A 16917-nucleotide genomic window follows, 5' to 3' on the forward strand; every position below is an offset into this window, starting at 1 on the left:
TGTTAAGATAAATTGAGTGACTTGATAGGTTCCATTCCCCATCAATTGATCACATGGTTAGTTAAGTTAGGTCCTGTTCACATAATTAGTATGTGGCTAACCTTAATTACTCGCTCCCCTTAGGAGAAATCGTGATAATCACATGATTAGCACGTGGTGACCTGACAAGCTCCATTTGGGAAAGCTCACATTAGTAACCTAATTAATATTGTGTTTAACTTGGTCTGTTATTTCTTAATTTAAAGGTTTATCCTGGTCATGTGATCAACACATGACTGACTTCAATTTTATATATGTGTAAAAAGACTCCACTCACTTTGATTTCTCCCTCAATAAAAATAAGACTTAGTATTCTTACTTGATAGTAAGAGTCTAGCTAATCAAGCTTTTATCATCAATTTTAATAGCCTTGATTATATAATAACTATTATATATTTAGAATAAATGATCATTCTCTTTTATATTTCAAGATTGATGAAACACGGAGTGGCATGGCATGAAAAGTTAATTGTAAGTGTTGATCACAATTATGATTAATTAATTCATGTAGAAAACAAATACGGTGATGAATTAATATGTCAAAAACAAATTAGCAGAATGAATATTAAAAAACCTAAACCCACGGGCACTCAATTAGGAGAAAAAACAAAAGTTGCTCGGAAAATCTTACTTTTAACTAAAATACTCCATCAAATTATGCATAGTGAAAGAACATTCTCTTGCCTCGGAATTGTGAGTGAAGACCCAAATTACAATAACAGAAAAAGCAAAAGGTCTCGACTAAAGTGGGAAACAAACTAAAGCAGTTATATCATCAAAAGCAAAAGCCGCCCCGCCACCCCCACCCCCACCCTCTCTCTCTCTCTCTCTCTCTCTCTCTCTCTCCCTCTGCTGAATATATTAAGAACACACACGCACAGACACAGTACTCTCTGTATCTTTAATTAGCTTTATCTTTGCTGCTGCTGATTTTAGTGAATCGGCCTCATCTACCAAACATGCATTCCGCGTCTTTCTAGCTACCTGCTAGTCCCTTTATACTATCTTCCACCTTCTCCATCATCAACTCGATCAGCCACAATGGAGTTACTGTCACAGATGTGGTCGCTGCTAGGTCTCCTCACTGTTCTTCAGAACCTCCTCCCTTCCCAGCTTCTCTCTCTTCTTCACTCCTTCTACGAGTCCCTTCAGGACTGCCTCACCCCCTATTCTTACTTCGACGTCCCCGAGTTCGACGGCTACTGCGGCGTCGACGTCAACCACCTCTACCGCCAGGTCAACCTCTACCTCAACTCCCTCAACTCCTCGTCCCCCGCTGCTGCCGCCTCCTGCCGCCGCCTCACCCTCTCCCGTTCCAAATCCTCCAACCGCATCTCCTTCACCGTCGCCCCCAACCACACCGTCCACGACACCTTCCAGGGCCACCGCCTCTCCTGGACCCACCACGTCGACACCGTCCAAGACTCCCTCGAAGAGAAGCGCAGCTTCTCACTCAAGCTCCCCAAGCGCCACCGCCACGCCCTCCTCTCCCCCTACCTCGACTGCCTCACCTCCCGCGCCGAGCACTTCGAGCGCGTCTCCCGCGACCGCCGCCTCTTCACCAACAACGCCCGCGCCTCCTGGGTCTCCGTCCCCTTCCGCCACCCCTCCACCTTCCAAACCCTCGCCCTCGACCCCCGCCTCCGCCACCAACTAACCCACGACCTCCAATCCTTTGCCGACGGCAAGGACTTCTACCGCCGGGTCGGGAGGGCATGGAAGCGAGGGTATTTGCTCTACGGACCTCCCGGATCTGGGAAATCTAGCTTGATTGCGGCAATGGCGAACTTCCTCTGCTACGACGTGTACGACCTCGAACTCACCAAGGTGTCCGACAATTCAGAGCTGCGAGCTTTGCTCATACAGACGACCAACCGCTCCATAATTGTGATAGAAGATATAGACTGCTCGGTTGACCTGACAGCGGACAGGCAGTCGAAGTGGAGGCGGAAGAATCGGCCGCGGGGGGCGGCGGAGGACGAGGACGAGGAGGCGGAGGAGGGAGGGAGGGTGACACTGTCGGGGCTTTTGAACTTCACTGACGGGCTGTGGTCGTGCTGCGGGGAAGAGAGGATCATAGTGTTCACCACGAACCACCGGGACAACGTGGATCCCGCGCTGGTGAGATGCGGGAGGATGGACGTGCACGTGAACTTGGGCACGTGCGGAATAGAGGCGTTTAAGGCTCTGGCAGCGAACTACCTGGGGGCGGAGGCGGAGTGTCACGTGCATGGGGTCATGGAGGTGGTGGAGAGCTGCATAAGGGCGGGCGGGGCATTGACGCCGGCGCAGATAGGGGAGATCTTTCTGAGGAACAGAAGCGAGCCGGATGCGGCGATGAAGGCGGTAGTGTCGGCAATGCAGGCGAAAATTCTAAGGGGGAGTACTACTAATCAGCAGCGGGAGACGGAGGGGGTGATGGTGGAGTTGACGGAGACGGACAATGAGGATCAGGGGGCGGAGGGCGGGGAGAGGGGATTGGTGGAGTGGCCGGAGAACTGGGAGACTAGGAAGAATTCAAATGGAGGGAGGAAGAGGAAAGAAACGACGTCGTCTGCGTGGGAGAGAAAAGTGGGCTTCCTGGTGCGCCTCAAGTCTCTCACCAAGTCTGACTCCGGGCGAAGGGGGATCTGACTAGTGTTTTTTTTTTTTTACTATTTGTTTTTTCTCTGGTTAAATAGAACGTGGTAGGTACCCACTCAGTCGTATGGTTCTATGGTGCTATGGAAGTTTGAGTTCGTTGTAATCAAAAAGGGCTCAGCTCCAACTTAACCCCACTCTCAATATATATATATATTTTAATATTTATACACCTGAGACACATCAAAATATGTGTTTTTTAAAAAAAAAAACTTGCATAGGTCTTAATGATATCATTTTCTTATAATTCGGTTTCAAGAAATGAATCTTTATATATAACTCTCTTTTTAATGGGATCATTGTTTCTATAGTTCACGATAGTACAATACATTAATTTGGTAGATTTAAAAAAAAAATTACTTAAGGAACGTTTGTGAGTATGCATTTCAGACTTTAGATTTATATTTGGACGAATATATATAAATTTTAATATAATTTTATATTTCATTTAATATAACCATTCAATGCAACTCAAAATCTAATATCTCTCCAAATATGGAGTTAAAGTTTATTATTTAAATAAAAAATATATCAAAAAATGAAATTATATATTATAAACTCATTATAAATTTAAAGTTGCATTTAATACTAAAATATTTTAAAATAAGATCATGTCCAAAGAAGGAACTTCTCTTTTTTAAAATAAAAAATTGATGCAATGTGTTTAGTAAATAATTTTTTTTCCTTTCAAAAAATCAGCTTTTAACCTTTTTTAGGGAACTTCTAAAACTTACAAAATTGAAGTTAATTTTTTTTTTAAATAATTTGTTCTACTAAAGTGTTGTCATTATTTTTTTTTTCAAGTATTACAACATTATTAATGTAGTAATTATACTTTCTAGATGTGCATATCTAGTTTAATTGTTTTAAATACCTTTAGGTAGTATTTGGGAGTATGAATTTCATATCTTAAATTTAGATTTGAGTAGATTTAGACAAATTTCAACATAATTTTTAGGAGTGACAAAATGGGTTAATGGGTCGGGTTGGACGGATTGTAAATAAATGGGGTTAAACGAGTTCGAGTTGACTTGCTTACTAATGGATGACTAGCACATAAACTCAAACTTGCCAATTTAATTAACAGGTCATAAACAAGTACCCGTTAAAAAATATAATTTACTTATCTTTAATTTTTAAAACATTTCATATAAAGTGACATCATTTTTTTAAAAAAGAAAACAACATTTTTAAATTAATATCTTAACAAAAAAAATATAAAATATAGAAAATAGTACATCTCTTTAATTAATATTTTTTAATGTCATATATATATATATATATATATATATATATATATCAAATTAAACAAGTCACCTGATGGGTATCTAACTCAAATCTAATAAACGGTTTAGAAGGATTGATCCGTTTATAAATGGGTCACCTTTTGCTAAATTCAAACCCAACTTAAATGGGCCACCCATTGAGTTCGAACCTGTTTTGTCATCCCTAATAATTTTATATTAAATCTTGTACAACTCGAATCCAAAGCTTATCCAAATATAGAATTAGACATCTTATAATGTTTTTTTTTTTTTTTATCGAGTACTCAAAGTCAACATTCTTTTTAAGTACTCATTTTATATAATAATGTCCAAGATCCTTAATACTTTCCACCAACATAAAAGGCCCGCACTTCTACACTTAAATATTAAAATTTAAAATTAATTGGAAAGTTATAACTCTTCAAACTTGAACCATGATAAACATAAAATTGATCGAGTAACACTTAGAAAGATTTTAAATAAAATATGCTAATCATAATAAGCAAAGAAAAAACTTTTGAAATTTTTATTACTTCATTCATATTTGAAGATTCTAACTTTCACAATTTTTTAATTTAATCTTATTTTTAAAAAAAATTATTTTAGTATAAATAAAATTTACATTAAAGTGACCCAAATTATTTTTTAAAGTAATGGACATTTACACATATTGAAGAAAAAAATATACATCTATATTGGGGGAAAATATATCATTCATGTTAGAATGATGGACAAACTTCAAATAAAAGATTTTAGGCTCGCATGTAAGACTTTGAATTTTTGACGCACAATTTAAATTACATATATTTAGATAAAGTATGATATAAAATTATAATTTTATTTTGCAAATCCAAAAATTCATGCACAAAATATAAGGATATTATGTAATTTCTTACACTAACTTGACCTCTTGGCCACTTTAAATTTTTCTATAAACACTTAGTCCATCATCTTGAATGTCTTAAATCTTCAAGACTTTGACACTCTTGTTGAAAATTAAACTTGACTGGAGATGGTCGACAGCCCACCTCTGTTGAATTTGGGTAGGAGTCAGCCACAAACCTCATCAACCGGTCAACCATTGTTGATTATACTGTTCTAGCAGCCCACTCTACTGAATTTGAGCAGGAGTCGGCCACCAATCTCACCAACCAGCCCACCATTGTTGATTATACTATTCTAACAATTGCTATAAATAAATGTGTATTTTTTTGGGTGAATAGTCAATGAGAAGAGAGAGATTTGTATCTTGAATTCCTCTATATTTTGTTTCAGATTATCATTAAAATTAATTGAATGTATTTGTGTGCAATCATCACTGAATTTCAATCACAACCAGTGATTGAGTGAGTCCCTCCACCCATAAACTCTTTCATACATATATATATATATAATCTTTTTGAAGATGCACTTGTACAAGGCCTCCATAGAAATAGACATACAATATTTATCGATTATTCTAATTCAAGCAAGCCAAAAAAATTATAAATAGTATTAATAAGAGTTTATTTTCAATTTTTTGTCCAATAAAATTTCCCATTTCTCAAAATTAGAGGTTTGAAAAGAATCAAATTATTAACGAGTATTTTGATAATTTGACTCGATAAGAACTCATAAACTTATTCATTTGAATGATAAATAAACTTGAACAAGTACATTAAAGGTGAGTTTGAATTTGATTTAAGCTTAAATTTGATTACAAATTTAATGAATAAGTTTGAGTATCCCAAAGTTTGATTGGATTCGACTCATTTATAGTTGTAACCTTGGGTCCTATTTAAAGTTTATGGTAGAAGACGTTTCTTAAAGAGTGCCAGGGAAGCATGAACAAATATATGTACATATATGGGCTACCTCGGCCCATTGTTGCGCAGCCCAAAACGGCCCAATGGACCCGAAAAGAACAAGGGAAACACAAGCTCCGTCAACGGCGCAGCGCAAGTGCTACGTACAGAGAATAGAGTTGAATACCTAATTAGCCATTGGGATCGCCGGATCGGGACGAGAGATGTTAATATATATGGAGGGTATTATAGTAATATCATTCTAACTAGGGCTTCTGCAGGACGTCTACCGTCGCTATATAAACTCCCATCCACAGAGTTGTGCATTTCCCATTCCAGCAGCGCGCCTCCGATCTCGATTTGATCTCTCTCCTGTCTTCAAGGTCTGATCTCTCGCTTTCCCTCGGTATGTTGAAGTTCGATCTGTAACTTAGGGCCAGCGATGACTGAAATTGTCCGTACCATCTGAGATTTCTTGAATCTTTGATGTGTTTGTATTATTAACTCTCTGAGGCCCCTTTTCCCCTTTTATTATTATTTTTTAAATTTTTAATGCGTTTTTCTACATAAGAGCTGTGTGATTCATGGTGTTTTGTGGAGGCAGTGATGACGAACTTATACCATCAAACTATGAAAGCTTTATATCATCAAAGGCTTGTTGATGTTAACATATAATCATTACTCCCTGAGCCTCTCCATCTAATTTATCTGTTTTATTATGAGGCAACAAATTAGAGTCTCTGATGCGCTTTTTAGCAATAGCGCATTCAGCGCTGTACGTTGCCTATAGCGAATGGATCTGAGATTCTGGCATTTGCTGCTTATTTTTGTTGTTCGGTTAATGCATTCAGATGTTCCTATACACCTCTATAAATAACACTTCGGCAGATGTGAGGTATGTATGCCTCACATATAATTTTTTTCCTACTAAAATTTAAAAAAAATTAATTAATATTATTGACAAATATTTTAATACATATATTATGTGTTACATTTTTATTAACATATATTATTTTTGTTTATACTTTATATATATTAACATTAGAATAAGTGATTATTTTCTAATATTAAACGCATGTAATTTGCGAATTGTTTAACTTTCTATATATTAAAAATAAAATACTTAAATTTTGCTAGAATTTTATATTTTAATTAACCATACAATCAATATTAATATGATTTATATTTGTATTTTTTTTTTCTTAATTAATTTTACATTTAAATTGATTCTCCATAAATAAGTTTATGTTATGAACATGTACATGTTTAATTTTATCAGAATTAATCATGATATCTGTTATTGTGAGGCAATAAATTAGAGTCTCTGATGCGCATTTTATCAATAGTGCATTCAGCGCTGTACGTTGCCTATAGTGAAATGGAACTGAGATTTTGGCATTTGATGCTTATTTTTGTTCAGCTAATGCGTTCAGATGTTCCTACATATATAAAATTTCCTAATCTCAACGCTCAATTCAGCGCTGGCACATAATGTTAAATATTTTTTTAACCATTATTTTTACATTTGTTAATACAATAAGGTTGCTTCATGCGGGTCTCATTATTTTTAAAAATTGAGCTCTCTGGTATATGAACTCGTTCGTCACAATTTTTTTTAAATGTAGTGATTTTTTCTCTTCTCTTCCCAACAGAGGTAGAGGAGTCTGTTCTTTTAATATTTTTTTTAATCATTAGATTCCTCTCTCAACTTTAATTTCACTAATTTTTTAAAAAATATATTTTTTTTTATACAAATTTTAAAATTAATTTAATGGAACATGATATATTTATATCTTTACTTTTTTAACAATATAAATTAAAATTAATTATATATTTTTTGTTGATGTAAATATAAATAAATGATAAAATAAGTGGGAACTAATAATTTGAATTAATTTAATAATATAAAAATATTAAGAAAGAAATTGAAGAAACTAATATTCAATGATATTAGAATTTTTTAATTTTGTTTATTAACTAAAAGTTTTGTAAAATCTTAATAAATTAATAGAGAAGAATTTAGTGGAACTTATGAGGAATTTAAGAGAGATAAAAATAAATAAATTAAAAGATTAGGGAGACTTGAGTGGTAGGGGTGTGCAAAAATTATTGAAAAATGGAAGTTGGATTGAAAAAAGTGGTTTTATTTTTGGTTTTCAATATATAATTGAACTAAATATATATATAATATAGGGGATTAGGCTTTACCCTATTATGACTAGTTAATAAATAGAAGGTAAGGAAGGTTTTAAATATTTTTATAGCCTCATCAAACCTAGATTTAAGGTTTTAAGTTTTAAGAGTGGCAAGCACTTATTCTTTTATATAGAGGAGAAGAGGAAATTAAAAAATTTGTTGGAAGTTTTAAGAGTGGCAAGCAAAATTTATATTCATAAATTATATTTAAATTATAATTAATTAGTAATTCAGTTAATCGGTTAATTGAAATTTTTTTTATCCTTAATTGAATTGAAATTGATTAATCGGAATTTTATAGAATTATAATCGAATCAATCGAGATTTTTACCCTAACTGAATTGGTCAATTTTGATCGGTTAATTTGGTTTTTTTCGAATTATGTTCTCCTACTTGACATTGTCACTTGTGAAGGAACCTCAAATCTACGTTCCATGAGGCTACAAAATTATTTAAAACCTCGTCTCTCAAACTAAATGGTTATTCATCCATTATCACCATATATGCTAAAGCCTTTCCAAGAACACCGGCATTATTTATATTGAATTTTTACCTTTGTAGTGTTATCGACACATAATCTAGTAAAATGGTCTCATAATTCAATCTTAATTTAAACTTTCTCTTCTCCCTCAACTCTATTCCTAAAGAGGCAACATTATCTCTTGATTCTGTATTAATGCTTGGACTCGGGTATGGGCTCAAACAAAGAGTTGTATTAAAACTTATGTTGTCCCCAAATTTTGACATTTATAAAAATCATGCATGTGCAAATTCATTAGATGATGCATATTTAAACTAGCCTAATAAAATATGTGTAATTTAATTAATTGACTAGTTGAAAATTGAAACATTGAAAAATAGGAATCATATGTTCACAGAAGGGATATTAAATCTATTTAGCTTAGGAAAGAAACTTGTTTCATGTAGTCAAACTGTCAAACTTTGAAAAGATTAAAATGAAAACAAAAAATAAGACAAGTCAACACATTCATGTTTATGTATAGTAAAACATTTACTCCATATACATTACATTTGATGTGAGATTAACATGAACACAACCTACCATATCCCAAAAGAAAACATATAAAACTTACAGCTCCTTTGAAGACACAAGAGGTAGGCAAAGCTGTAGGCGCTAGGCAGAGGTGGTGCTGGTGCAGCTCGAAGGCTGAGAGTCCGACAGAGACTGAGATCTTGAGAGGCAAAGTAGAAGTGAGAGAGACGACGATAGACAGAGAGGCGGACAAGACCTAGCTGAGCCTAAGATTAGATCTGCGAGTGAGAGATGACAGGCGCCACACGAGCAGAGAGGCAAATTCAGCATGGCTACTGAGTACTAGCTAGTAGACTAGTAGGGGGGAATTGCGGACGAGAGAGTGAGGGACAACAAACGCTGCAAGAGAGAAGTGAGAACTCAGAACTCAGAAAAGAAATGTGGCCACTAAACAGTGAAGTGAAATCCTAAATCCCATATACATATTGACTAGTCATATTTTTTATATAAATATGAGCATGCTTGGAGTTTGGGGCGGGGGTGGGGGAACAAAGAGAGGAAATAGATAAAAAGGAAAAATATAATTAATAAATATATATATTTTTTATATAAATCGATTTTTCGGTTTGGTTATATATCGGAAACCAAAATCGAAACCAAAAATTTGAATTTTTGAAAAGCGTAAACCAAAAAATCAAGCCGCTTGTGTTTTTGCTCTAATTTTGATTTTTTAGTAATTTTTGTACACCCTTATCCAAAATATTCTACACATCAATCCTCGAGTCCACAAACAGCAATCCTTTTGCTTGGGTAACTTTTGATACTTTTGCTTGCTTTTTTTTTCATGTGTTTACCAGCCGCATTGCACTCATCCTCAGGGTATCGTCTTCTTCCCCATCACTTTCCACTAAACGTTCTACAATGGAAGCTTGTAAGGCATTGAGTGAGGGCACTCAACAACTCTGTGAGGGTCTCGACACAAGTTGCATGAAATTCTACCCTTTCTAGCAGGTGTGTTGAACCTTTGAGACGATGAGGCTTCTTTGGAAGTTAATGTCTTATAGTCGGCTCCCCCACTTTTGGGTTTGCCCTTCTTGAAAGATTTTCCATTGTTTCCACCTATGCCACTCTCTTGGGACAAAGTGGTATTATAACCAACATAGTCAAGCACTCCATGGCAACTTGTGCAGTAGACAAGTCTTGAACTCTTTGCCTATGAAGTTTTGTTCTTACCCACGGTTTCAACCCTTTAAGAAAATATTAAATAGTTTATCCTTTTTCGACATGCCCCTAATATCCAACATAAAAATAGAAAATTGTTTTACGTATTCCCTGATTGACCCAATATGCTTAAGGTCTCTTAGCTTTTTCCTAGCATTGTTCTCAACATTCTCAGGATATAATTGGGCCTTAAGCTCTCTTTTCAAGTCTGCTCAACAATCCACTACACAATGTCCATTTTCAATTTCATTGTACTCAATACGCCACCATAGTTTGTCGTCACCAAACAAGTATATAGTTGTAGTATCCACTTTCCCCTATTTTAAGTTTATCCTAAAAGCGCGAAAGTATTGTTCCATATCAAACAAGGAGTTTTCCAACTGCTTGGCATCATGGGCACCCCCATTACGTTCTAGGTTATGGTACCTTGGTCTTTCTAAACCCCTAAAGTGTTAGAATTTCCCATAGCAAGAACCATCACATTCATCTTGGCAATCAGATCAGCTATCTGAGCTTGCAAGGTCTCCACAATGTGGTGAAAGCCCTCTAACATTTCCATCATCAAAGTTTGTTGATGCTTTTGTGATCCCTCCAACTCATCAACATGTTCCATTAGTCAGGCCATCTTTATGGTCACATTGTTGGATGTCGTCTCAACCTGTGCTTCCAGCATCTCAAATCTTTGGATATTGGTCGATATGGTCATTTACCAAAGTTTTACCAATCCCACAACAAAGGCAAATAAATTCATGTAGCAAATAACCAAGCTCTGATACTAGGTGTTAGGGGTCGAATATTTCACACTTTGTGAATGGTCCGTGCGGCACTAACTAAAGCCCTCTTTTTTAACTAGCTAGCCTAATGTTTACCACAATTCACCAACTAAACACTTTCATTGTCATTCAAACAGATATAAGAAGAAGCAATAAGTAATTTATGAAAGCAGTGACACTTAAGCAGTAAACACTGAAGTAACGTAATTCATTATCAACACTTTCGTTAACAATGTGTGTCTAACAAGAGAGTCAAGTAGGCTAAACACGTTGACAATAGCCAGTAAGTTTTACAAGTCGATGAACACTCACCCTCCCTTAAAGAACTTTCTATGCTATTTGTATTCTGGCACTAGGAAGCATCAATATGATCAAGGAGTCATACTCCTTTTTTTAGGCTAAGGAAAAATAGTCTTAGAAAAATAACTCTACACTAGTATTTACATTATGGAAACCCATTCCAGACGCACGAGAAACAGACACAGGTAATCATAATACCCTGAACAAGCTTGGCTCATGACGGAGGTTTAGAAATCATATATATATATCTTACTATATTACATTTTTGTTTACATACATTATACACATTAAAATTAGCATAAATGATTGAAAATATTTTTAAAATATTCAATATATATATATATAGTACAAAACAATTTTTCCGACTATAATTATAGAAATTAATTTTAATTAATTGCTACATTTTTGTATTTTATTTTTGTCAATTAATTTTACATTTAAATTGATTCTCCCCAAATAAATTTATATCATCTGTACATGTTCATAATATTTTTAAAACTTTACGTATTACATGCAATTTTTATAAATATTATATTATTCATATGAATTTATCAATATATATCAATTATGCTGAACAAATAATATAAAGTAATGTGTTAAACTATGATATTATTGTTAAAACTAATTATCAAATTGGTGTCACGGGTTGAATATATCACACATTTGTAAATGGACCATGCAGCACTAGCTAAAGCCCTCTTGTTTAACTAGCAAGCCTAATGTTTACCACAATTCACCAACAAAACACTTTCATTTTCATTCAAGCAGACATATGTGGAAGCAATAAACAACTTATGAAAGTAATGACACTTAAGCAGTAAACATTGAAGCAACATAATTCATTATCAACACCTCCGTTAACAATGTGTGTCTAGTAAGGGATGCAAGTGGGCTAAACAAGTTGACAATAGCTAGCGAGTTTTACAAGTTGATGAGCACTCACCCTCCCCTAAAGAGCTTTCTATGATACTCTCACTCTGACACTAGGAAACATCAATAATATGACCGATGAGTCATACTCCCCTTTTTAGTCTAGAAAAAAAATGATCTATAAAAAATAACGCTATTTTGTTTATAAAAAAAAAGGGCGGCACCTCCATTTATTTATTAATATACCCTTATTTTTTGTAGAGGAATACCGTAGTTACAAGACAAGCAATGGGAGATAACATATAGAAAAAACTTAAAAACCTCCCAAAAAACAACACCAACATGCAACCAAAATAGGATTACAAATCCAAACAAATCAAAACAAGGACCTACTAACCAATAAAATATCTCACGCATCAAACCAAACAAAAGAAAAAAAAAAACAAAACATATATCAAAATAAACTAGTTAAACATACCTCATATAAGTCGTACCCATCTATCTTATCCAGTTTATACAAACCACTGATAACTCTAGGAAGTTGGCTATTATTTGTAAACAAACTACTCCTCCCCATAGCACCTTGTCGAGCCAATGCATCTGCCACTTTATTCCCTTCTTTATACAAATGATTTATAGAAAAATCTACTCCCTCCCATAAACCAATAAGCAGCTCCCAAAAATTCCACAAATACCACAAGGAGCACTTACTGGATCTTGTCCAATTTACTACAATAATCGAATCACATTCGATATCAATATTGGTATGACCCAAATGTTTGCATATCTTAATTCCTTCCACCACAACTTTCAATTCAGTTTCATTATTTGAACAAGAACCAAAACATTTTGAAAAACCAAAAATAAAAGAACTTGTGCAATCTCTAAAGATGCCACCACCACCCGCCGGTCCTGGGTTTTCAAAGCTGCTCCCATCCAAATTTAGTTTCAACCTCCCTTACCTCAATTTTAGTCATCTCACACCTTGCATAGTTTTATTTCTTTTATTCACAAATTGCACTTCCAGATTCTACAATATCCAAACATCTGCATCCTTTAACTGAGTCATTTCTATCATGTTCGTACTCAAAACCTCCACCCAATACTTAATGGACAACTACACATCTATACTACTCTCCAATTTCCCCTCTATTCTACCCACGCATCTTATTCTCCACAACCTCCAAACTACTAATGTCACGACCTGCTCATTTCCACATTTTTTTTTATAACAACATCAAATCATAAAATCAATACCACACATCTCACATTCCAGTTAAGCAGGTTACCATCCACCTGGACCCGTGGGTACCAAGGATAAAACAGAACATACAGCAGAAGCCTATGCAGCAGAAAGCATATAATCATATACATCTCATCATAACATGCATTATAACATACCAGAGTACTGCAATCACTATCTCTCAGTATATTCATATCCAACAATAAAATCTAGGGCCCATTCTCACAAAACCTACTGTCCCTACCAAAACTTACCCTTCCAAAGAAGGCAACAATCTGCTCTAGATTAGCGAGGCTTTTCCCGCTCTCCTATCAGGGGCTTTCTGAAAAATGTATAAGATTTAGGGGTGAGACACCTCTCAGTTAAAAAAAAAAGTGGGAAAAAAAATAACACTAATACTAGTGTGTAGCAACATGAGTATTGTGTGTTCTACATATACCATACATAACATATTCAATACTGTTTATCAAATCTGGGAAAACATATGTATATCAAAACATGGCAAAACATACTACATTTTCATAAACATTTCTCATCTCATATCATAATAATAATAACATAAAAACCATCCCGGTAGGTTAGCTGGCTGTTGTCATGTATTACCCCCACATGACTGGGTTATGTGGCCCAAAGGCGGGACCTGACAATGGTTGGCCGACCATTGCCAAGTTAATAGTCTAGTCTGTAGGTCCGATGGGTCTACCCAGACTGGTCCGTACACCAGGGGCGATAACAGCACACTTCTTGAAAATAACCACATCGACCATCCAATCTCACACCACTCCATACAGTGGCGTTAACACAGATATCATGATTACGAAGACCATGAACACATAGCAATGGTACCGTGCAAGTGCTAGCCTAGATCAAGCCAATCAGGTTATGATATCATATACATATACTGAAATCGTGATACATAAATATCTCATATCATTTATTTTCACATCAATCATATCATTTCACATATATACATGTATCATGAAAATCATCGGCCCGTACGCCGGTATTACACATTTTATCATAGTTCGGCCCGTACGCCAGCTACACATAGCATAGCCCGTACACTAGCAAACAGTAATCACATAGCACGGCCCGTATGTCGAAAAATCACATCTCATAGCACGGCCCATACGCTGGCAAATCACATAAAAATCTCAGCCCGTACGCGGTTTTCCATCATAAAAATCCATATCATCCACATTCCGAGAAAACAGTATTTCTCAACATTTTTACTCATGCCACACAATAGATTTTCCACATATTCAACATACGATCATTTTCACAGTATTTTGCAAATATAAAACATATATATAAACATATACATTTTCCATAAATCAAATGATAAGTATATATATAAGCATTTTCTCAGAAACAAAAACTAACTTAGTTTATCCCCTTACCTGGTTCCTGAACAGCCCCTAAGAAAATCTTCTCCGCACCCGCAGGGTTCCTAACTCAACATCCTGAAAATGAAAACTCACAGAATCAAACTTTAGTATTTCAACGTGTATAACATTTCTTATAACTACCATTAAGTCGAATTCGGTTTAAAAGTCTTACCTCAACTCAGGGATGATTTCCTACGTTCCCAATCAACACCCCTGGGAACGAAATTCCAGTACTAAACTTTAATATTTTAACGCATACAACACTTCTCTCAACTGTCACAAATCCAAAAATTGAGTATTAAGCCTTACCCTGGATTTGGGATGGATTCCACCTTGCTTCCACCGATGATCCGCTCCAGCAGATTCGGAGAGAACTCCGCTAGGAGCGTCGTAGTGACTTCGGATCGTCGATTCGTCAACGAGCCCGTTCTTCATCGACAAGTCCTTCACAAATTTTGTCGACGAGACCCTGTATTCGTTGACGAAATTCAAGCTACCTCAGAACCCCTCTCGGTATTTTCTCATCGACGAAACCTTGTGTTCGTCGACGAAATTCTTAAAGCCTTCGTCGACGAAACCCTGTGTTCGCCAACGAAGCTTGGCAGCTTCCTTCTTTTTCCCATTTCCCTTTCTTTGTTATTTAAATTTCATTTAAAAATCCGAGTCGTTACAACTAAACAAGGAATCAATCCCATCAATGTTCCTAATTGAGAGTATCGGGAAGCCCTATTAAACCACATTTGGATTCTTTCTTTCCAACTTTGTTGCCTAAGGAAAGGTACACCTACCTCCACCGAAACCTTCCTCCATACCTCAGCAGCCAGATCTCCCTTATTTAAAACGTGCTCCATATCTTCTAGTTGTCTCATCTCACAACAATTACACGCCGAAGCAAGTGATACCCCCACCTTTCTCACCTTTTTCATCAACGCTTAAGCAATCAAAGGCAGCCTTCCACATACATATAGTCATTTTTTTTTGTAACCGTTTGTTCCAAACCCACTTTGCCTAATCAAAATTTGGAGCTCTAACTCTGATAACATCCCAAGCCGACTTTGTATTAAAGCAACCATCCTTTTCTAGGAGCCATAGCAGTATGTTCGAAGAGATTCTAAGTTTTCCAACTCTTTCCATCACTTCTTCCGCTTTATTAAATCTCAAGATCCTTCGCAAATTTTCCACATCCCACACATTATTGATAACCAAATCTTTTAATCTGATATATGAATGTGCACCATATGGAAATTTTGAAAACAAATAACCCTATATTAGTATTTACATGATGGAAACTCATCTCAAACACATGAGACAAGCGATCATAGGCAAGCATAATACCATGAACAAACTCGGCTCGTGACGCTGCCCCCACTTATGCGGCCGACATCCTTGTAGACTTTGACACTCACTAAAAACACAAAAATTGTATACCTAAATATTGCTTGTATTATGTGTTTTAAAGTTAATGTTTAATGAAATAGTGTATTCCAAATATATTTTTCTATGCGCCTTTACTAATAATAAGGTTGTATTTGCATTCAAGTTTCATGCTAAAATGATATAACGGCGTTCACTGATTTTTTCATTAGGGCAATGTGTCTTAGTTCATGTATGTGCAAGTTCAATGTTAGCATCATAACTGTGGTTCATTTATTAAACAATTAATTGAGGTTCATGTAATTAGTTGGGCTCATGAAACTAGATGTTCAAGAACCATGTTTTGTACCTATAAATATCCCCTTTGTACTCAAGTTTGGGATAAAGTGAAAACACACATGTCTTCCTTCTATTTTAACAAAGTGGTATCAGAGCGATTTCCTTTGACAGATGGCAAACAATAGTGAAGTGTATTTATTTCAATTTCCTCATCTTACAAAAGAAAATTATGAAACTTGGTGTATTCATATGAAAGCAGTGCTTGGCTCACAAGATGTGTGGGAGGTTGTAGAAAAAGGTTATGTACCGCCTCAAAATGAAGTTTCTTTACCTCAAAATGAGAAGTATGTCTTGACTTAGACAAGGAAGAAGGATCAGCGACCCCTCACCCTCATCCATCAATGTTTGGATGATTTGATGTTTGATAAGGTGGCCAATACATCCACTACAAAGGAAGCTTGGGAAATTTTGCAAAGCTCCCTCCAAGGAGTTGACAAAGTGAAGAAGATGCGCCTCCAAACGTTAGGAGGTGATTTTGAAGCTTCGCGTAT

The 16917-nt window shown here is 35.7% G+C and overlaps 1 protein-coding gene and 2 non-coding genes across 3 annotated transcripts; all 3 read left to right on the forward strand.

The window, feature by feature from the left end:
• Positions 1 to 1080: 1080 nt before the first annotated feature.
• On the forward strand, positions 1081 to 2844 carry LOC131165056 (AAA-ATPase At4g30250-like). Its single transcript, XM_058122706.1, has one exon. The coding sequence runs from the start codon at positions 1081 to 1083 to the stop codon at positions 2671 to 2673; it is 1593 nt and encodes a 530-aa protein (XP_057978689.1). The 3' UTR covers positions 2674 to 2844.
• Positions 2845 to 6162: 3318 nt separating this feature from the next.
• Positions 6163 to 6245, forward strand: LOC131165166 (small nucleolar RNA snoR117). Its single transcript, XR_009139486.1, has one exon. It is a non-coding gene; the product is annotated as a small nucleolar RNA snoR117 (small nucleolar RNA).
• An 81-nt stretch (positions 6246 to 6326) lies between these two features.
• Positions 6327 to 6421, forward strand: LOC131165165 (small nucleolar RNA snoR116). Its single transcript, XR_009139485.1, has one exon. It is a non-coding gene; the product is annotated as a small nucleolar RNA snoR116 (small nucleolar RNA).
• The last annotated feature ends 10496 nt before the right edge of the window (positions 6422 to 16917 follow it).

This window comes from Malania oleifera, chromosome 9 (assembly GCF_029873635.1).
Source record: "Malania oleifera isolate guangnan ecotype guangnan chromosome 9, ASM2987363v1, whole genome shotgun sequence".
In the NCBI taxonomy this organism is placed as follows: Eukaryota; Viridiplantae; Streptophyta; class Magnoliopsida; order Santalales; family Ximeniaceae; genus Malania; species Malania oleifera.

Coding starts and splice junctions, on each gene's coding strand:
- LOC131165056 (XM_058122706.1), top strand. CDS start 1,081: ATGGAGTTACTGTCACAGATGTGGTCGCTGCTAGGTCTCCTCACTGTT.